The 7,065-nt window shown below is 51.4% G+C and overlaps 1 protein-coding gene across 1 annotated transcript in view; it reads left to right on the top strand.

Annotated features, from left to right (window-relative positions):
• LOC307090284 (protein shisa-8-like) overlaps nucleotides 1-6,711 on the top strand; it is a gene marked incomplete at both ends in the record, with an annotated part of 24,124 nt that extends 17,413 nt beyond the window's left edge. Inside the window, 3 exon segments of the mRNA XM_079756861.1 lie at nucleotides 300-413; nucleotides 6,163-6,317; nucleotides 6,319-6,711. Coding sequence (XP_079612987.1) covers nucleotides 300-413; nucleotides 6,163-6,317; nucleotides 6,319-6,711 — 662 coding nt within the window.
• Between the last annotated feature and the right edge of the window lie 354 nt (nucleotides 6,712-7,065).

Here is a 7,065-nt window from a genome sequence, read left to right as displayed (position 1 = left end):
CGTCTTACTTGGGTGAGTGTCGCTGCGGTGTGTGAGTGTCAGTGTGTGCGTGCGTTTCTGTGTATGTTCGTGCGTATGTGCATGTGTGTGCGGTGTGTGTGTGCGGTGTGCATGTGAGTGCTTGCGGTGTATGAATGCGTTCGCGCGTGCTGTGTGTGTGTGTGTGAGCTGCAGGCTGCTTTGCACATGCGCACATGACCAACTTGAGTAACTGGTGCGACAGGCCTGCTATTATAGTAGTAAGATGTGGTGTTACCAGACCTGACTTTCTCTCTCTCTCTCTCTCTCTCTCTCTCCAGAGCAGTACCATCTGAACAACTCGGCCTATGGTCCATTTGGCCCAGCTCTTCCCCACCCCCACAGTAACCACAGCCTGGCGCGACTTAACAAATACACCTCGCTGAAGGCCGTGGGTAAGTACCCTCACACTCCACACACACGCAGGTAGGCACATGGACAAACACGTGTTTGCCTTTTACACACACAGTCACACACACAGCCATACTGACAGCGAGATATCTGTCAAGTGGTGTTTGCCCGTCTTACCCCACTGCCACACTGCATCAAAGCGTTACTGAGCACCGGCTCACTTTATGATCCGCTTTGCTGATCAGTGTCACGTCGGTGCACCGCAATTATTGTACGCTTTTGCTATTATTATTGTTTCTGTGATCATGCAAATGTTATAACACATCTCTTTTAGCGTAATTAGTAAGACATTTGAAAAGAAGGCAGCTTTCCCTCGGGAATTTGCAACTCAAAGAGCTGGCCAAATTATTAACAATCACCTGATGATCAGTTGATCAGTGATCGAGCAAACAAAATATCATGATTTTTATTATTATGAATCAGGTTTTTATCCACTCATAGTTTATCCTTTTCATTCTCATGTGATTTTAATAACAAGAAAACGACGAAAGTAGCTCTCGGGTCCACTCATTGGTCGGAGTACGACTCGGTCGCGCCAGGGGTCCGATGTTCCCAAGACACACAGCTTCCATCCTATGAGGCGACAGCGGCTCAGGAAGTAGAGCGGGTTGACGGGTAACCTGGAGGTTGCTAGTTTGATTCCCGGCTCCTCGTAGCTGATTGTCGAGGGTTCCCTGAGCGAGACGCCTCACCCTGACGAGCTGGCTGTCGCCCCGCGTGGTTGTGTGTGTGAATATGTGAATGAATGTTTGCAAGTCGCTTTGGATAAAAGCGGCAGCATAATCCCCTAAATGTAAATATGAGAGTAGACCCTCTTCCGATTATCACAAAGCAGTCGGGTGGTTTGAACATTGTGCAAAGTTTTGAGGAAATGTCCCAGCAGGACTGGCGTTTTGAAGCAGCGGATAATATTACTATTTCAGGGGCGAAAATAGTGCTAAATCATCTGTGTGCTTGTTACTGGCACTCATTTTTAATGAGCGACTATTCTGAAGAGAAGGGAAATCTTTGGAAAGTGATTACAACTGTATTCCCCTCCAAGGAACAGGAGCTAGGTTCCTGTCCCTCTGCAAGTCAATGGAAGCAGCTAACGGAAAGAAAATGCTAACCCTGCAAACTCCCTTTGGACACACAATGACTTTGAAATCATACAACTACATTGAATCTGGTTAGGATAGGCAGAAGCCAATTCACCAATATCTTGGCGTATCCCTTTATCCCGTTTTGAGTTCAAGGTAAAACAAATACGCACACACTGAGTGATGCCTCCTTATATATTCTTAAACTTGTGGATATGATGAGCCTCAGCACGCACAAATACAAACCTTTCCATTCTCAAACCTGTGGGCGAGATGAGGGTTTAATTTTTATCGTTACTTTATTTATCATTATACACACAGCCCCACACAAGGTGTGATGCTGAGGGCGAGTGGCGTGGTGACCTTCAGGGGAAGGTTCGGGGCGCAGGAGCTGTCATGTAGGACGCCTCCCCACCAGGGAGAGCGAAAGGTGATATTAAAGAAGCTGCCATAAGATGCTGTAGTCTGGGGCCCTGCAGAGGCCCTCTCCCCCCTCTCTCCCCCTCTCTCCCCCTCTCTCTCTCCCCCTGAGGTGAAATGAGGAGAACCTGAGCAGAGGCTTATATCCTCCTGTATCTCGTTATCTCACCTGTTATGTATCACCTGTTTACCTGGGCAAGGCTGAAGGGTTTTGGATATATATATATAGATAGATAAAAAGAAGAAGAATCAGTTGTGTTTATTCAGGGATAGGAGGGAGATGGCTGAATTAACATCCGAGCCACCCCTCCAACTGACAGCTACAAACACTCCCCACTGCTATCTGCCAGCATTAAGTCCCTCTTCAGTCGCACCTGCAAGTGTTTATACGTGCCCTCCTGTTCAGAAGGGAACATCTATTTGTTTATTCACAACACAACCGAGTGGAAAGTGACCTGGGAGCTGGCGTGAAGGGCCCAGTGTGTTTTGGTCCAGTGGAGCCTTTCTGGGGACAAACTGGGATAGCGGAGGAGCTAAAATAGAGAGCTATCCCAGCCCCTCTAATATCATCCTCCTTTGAATAATATTAGCATGGAGGAGGACAGAAAATGGTTTAGTCAGGACTACGATTCACTGGTAATGTAAAAGTCTCACTGAAGGACTTGCAAACGGTGGTGATTGTACCAAAGAAGAGTTCTCACTGTTCTGTAAGTCATTTGGAATTCACTCGATACTTAGAGAACAGCCGGTGGGTTTGGTAAGGGTATCAAACAGGTTGCTCCAGAAAGGTATTGGAGCAGTGGCTACAATGGCAATCTAGGACATTCACGAGATTTGAACGTCACCAAGGACTTGCACACAAACTACCTACACAAACCACGCACACACTCACTTTAGAGGGAGACTTTTCATTTTGTATTGTTCATGCCAATTCGAAAGAAAGTTATTAGATATGTATATCTGTCGTTATAAGTCATTACAGCCTAACAAAGCACATGTTTCATCAGAGGTGGCGTGTGGAGTCATTGGTACCAGCTAACGTCCCACACACACACTATCTGGACCAGGAATGTTTTGAATGATTGAATTGGAATATGAAATATATCTTACTGTGATTGATGACACAAGGGGAAGCCTGATGACACGTTATCGTGGTTGAGGTGAGGCTTTTTAAAATATTGATATTTGGTTTAATAAATAATAATGGTTGGAAGTTCAACTGAAGTTTGTTTCAGTTAACGCTGGTATTGAGGAATTACCCCTTTTGCTAATCCAATAACTGTTTGTATCCTCCCTTAAATATCTTACAAAACATTTATATGAAAAACTAAAAGGGGAAACTAGATGCCACCAAATATAGTGCAGACATTTTGTCATGCACAGCCCTTTGGAAAAACAACGGTCTGGACTGGTACAGCGGAGCTAGTTTGTGTGTCTCGACACACCTGCCCCTAGAAATACATATGACTTAGCATTTGACTTAGCATTTTGACCGAGCATCGTCCTTCATGTTTTTTGGATGATTGTCCTTTAATGTGATTCCTTCCTTTGTCAGCACTATGAGTGAACCTGCGTTTCAAGAGTGCTAACGTGCCTTGCCTCCCCCTGTACTAGCCACCCTTTCCAAACACACCAAACTCATCTATTACCCTGGAACCATGCACATCTTCCCGCAAGAAGCTTCACCTTTAAGGAGTCACCTGAATCACTGGCCATCATGTTGGATCGCCTTCAAACCTCCACCCCCATCTTGTGTCTGCTCCTACCCCTTGATCTCTACTGACATCCCAGTGGTATATAAATGCCTCCTCTCCCAGCATGAGCAGATTCTAGCAGTAAACAACCCAAAGATATAGACAGAGACAATGTTGTACAACTATGAAATAAGCATGCTTGGTTGAATTTTATGGGAAAAAGCTGCATACTCTCACTGAAGCAACCAACCACAGCTATCCACGTGGACATGAATCAGCTCATTTCTACTTTGTTAAGAAGTGGATTTTTAATCCTGGCCTGATCTGCAACAGGCGAGTGCAGATTTAATTTAGAAGAAAAACAACACAATGTCCCATAATGAGGGTCAGATCAGGTTACCATCAGACAAATAGACCAAAAAACCCCACCTAGAGTTAATAACAAGCCTATAGGCTTTTGCCTTTTCATGATTTGGTATTTGTTGTCGGATATAAATGCTCATGACCTACATACCATTCAATTAAACTGTTTTAATGATGTATTGGACATTCTTCTTTTCCATTTTCACTTTTGCTCTCATTCTTGGTTGCAGTTTAGGGCTTCTTTCAAACTATGTCTCTTTTTATTTTTACATTCTTGATTTAATGACTTCACACTATATCCTTCTGTTTTTCATTCTGGTCTGCCTTCTCTCCCTCTCCCTCTCTCTCCCCCACTCTCCCTCTCCCTCTCTCTCCCCCACTCTCCCCCACTCTCCCTCTCCTTTCTCTCCCTCTCTCCCCCACTCTCCCTCTCTCCCCCACTCTCCCTCTCCTTTCTATCCCTCTCTCCCCCACTCTCCCTCCTTTCTCTCCCTCTCTCTCTCCCCCACTCTCCCTCTCCTTTCTCTCGCTCTCTCTCCCCCACTCTCCCTCTCCCTCTCTCTCCCCCACTCTCCGTCTCCTTTCTCTCCCTCTCTCCCCCACTCTCCTTCTCCTTTCTCTCCCTCTCTCTCCCCCACTCTCCTTCTCCTTTCTCTCCCTCTCTCTCTCCCCCACTCTCCCTCCTTTCTCTCCCTCTCTCTCTTCCCCACTCTCCCTCCTTTCTCTCCCCCACTCTCCCCCACTCTCCTTCCCCTTTCTTCCCTCTCTCTCCCTCCCTCTCCTTTCTCTCCCTCTCTCTCCCCCACTCTCCCTCTCCTTTCCTCCCTCTCTCTCCCTCACTCTCCCTCCTTTCTCTCCCTCTCTCTCCCCCACTCTCCCTCTCCTTTCTCTCCCTCTCTCTCTCCCCCACTCTCCTTCTCCTTTCCTCCCTCTCTTTCCCCCACTCTCCCTCTCCTTTCTCTCCCTCTCCCCCACTCTCCCTCTCCCTCTCTCTCCCTCTCCCCCACTCTCCCTCTCCTTTCTCTCCCTCTCCCCCACTCTCCCTCTCCCTCTCTCTCCCTCTCCCCCACTCTCCCTCTCCCTCTCTCCCTCTCTCCCCCACTCTCCCTCTCCCTCTCTCTCCCTCTCCCCCACTCTCCCTCTCCTTTCTCTCCCTCTCTCCCCCACTCTCCCTCTCCTTTCTCTCCCTCTCTCTCCCTCCCTCTCCTTTCTCTCCCTCTCTCCCCCACTCTCCCTCTCCTTTCTCTCCCTCTCCCCCACTCTCCCTCTCCTTTCTCTCCCTCTCTCCCCCACTCTCCCTCTCCTTTCTCTCCCTCTCTCCCCCACTCTCCCTCTCCCTCTCTCTCCCTCTCCCCCACTCTCCCTCTCTCTCCCTCTCCCCCACTCTCCCTCTCCTTTCTCTCCCTCTCCCCCACTCTCCCTCTCCTTTCTCTCCCTCTCCCCCACTCTCCCTCTCTCTCCCTCTCCCCCACTCTCCCTCTCTCTCCCTCTCCCCCACTCTCCCTCTCTCTCCCTCTCTCCCTCTCCTTTCTCTCTCTCCCTCTCTCCCTCACTCTCCCTCCTTTCTCTCCCTCTCTCTCCCCCACTCTCCCTCTCCTTTCTCTCCCTCTCTCTCTCCCCCACTCTCCCTCTCCTTTCTCTCTCTCTCTCCCCCACTCTCCCTCTCCTTTCTCTCCCTCTCTCTCCCTCCCTCTCCTTTCTCTCCCTCTCTCCCCCACTCTCCCTCTCCTTTCTCTCCCTCTCCCCCACTCTCCCTCTCCTTTCTCTCCCTCTCTCCCCCACTCTCCCTCTCCCTCTCTCTCCCTCTCCCCCACTCTCCCTCTCCTTTCTCTCCCTCTCCCCCACTCTCCCTCTCTCTCCCTCTCTCCCCCACTCTCCCTCTCCTTTCTCTCCCTCTCTCCCTCTCCTTTCTCTCTCTCCCTCTCTCCCCCACTCTCCCTCTCCTTTCTCTCCCTCTCCCCCACTCTCCCTCTCCTTTCTCTCCCTCTCTCTCCCTCTCTCCCTCTCCCTCCCTCTCCCTCTCTCTCCCTCTCCCCCACTCTCCCTCTCCTCTCCCTCCCTCTCCCCCCCTCTCCCTTTCTCTCTCCCTCTCCCCCACTCTCCCTCTCCCTCTCTCTCCCTCTCCCTCTCTCCCTCTCCTCTCCCTCCCTCTCCCCCACTCTCCCCCCCCTCCCCAGCGGACACGGCGGCGGGCCACTACTACAGGAGCTACCCGCTGATGGACTTCTCTCAGTACCAGGCTTCGGCGGCGCCGCCCGCCGCGCCGCCGCGTAACCCAGAGAAGTCCTTCCTCCACCCGGCTCCTCCCGGCCAGCACCCCCCCCGACGCCCTGCTGTCCATCTCCGTCCCCTCTGGTCACCTGGAGCGCGCCCACCTGCCCAAGGCCACCTCCCACCCCGCCTCCATCTCCAGCTCGGCTTTCAGAGCCTGGGAGCCGCCCGGCCGGCAGGTCCGGAGGCAGGCGTCGGCGCCCGGCCGCGCCTCCATCCCCTGCGGCGGGGCGTACCCCTCCTCCCGCAGGATGGCCTACTCCACCAGGAGGCAGCGGAGCACAGAAGACCTGCCCGACCTGTTCACCCAGCCCCACGCCGGGGCCTACCGCGGGGGCACGGCGGGGGGCCACGCCCTGCAGCAGGAGTACCAGGGGTCTGCCCCTTACTACCACCCCCACCACACCCAGCACAAGAGCTGCTCCACCCACAGCAAGACAGAGGTGACTGTGTGAGGGCCAGCTCCCGCCGGGGTGATGAAGGAGGGTCGGAGGACGGAGCGCTGAGGTGCTGAGGCTGACGGTGGCCGGCCAGCGGAGGACAGAAGGTACGGAACGACAGATTAAGCAGGGAGGTCTCGCTTTAGTGAACGAGCAGAACCGGAGAGACGGGACCGTTGACTACCGCAGTGGGACTCAATGAAAACGCAGAGTAGGTCCGTCCTGATTATTTTATTAGAATTACCGTCCCATTTCCCCGGTGCAATAAGCTTTTCGAGCCGTGTAATTTATTTTTTTTTACAAAATAGTTGTGAAAGGTGCCAGGATAGAGCAAATGAATATAATCGTACATGAATATGTATCGTAGGC

Source organism: Pollachius pollachius, assembly GCF_949987615.1.
Source record: "Pollachius pollachius genome assembly, chromosome: 19".
Lineage (NCBI taxonomy): Eukaryota > Metazoa > Chordata > Actinopteri > Gadiformes > Gadidae > Pollachius > Pollachius pollachius.
This window is presented reverse-complemented; position numbering and strand designations above follow the sequence as displayed.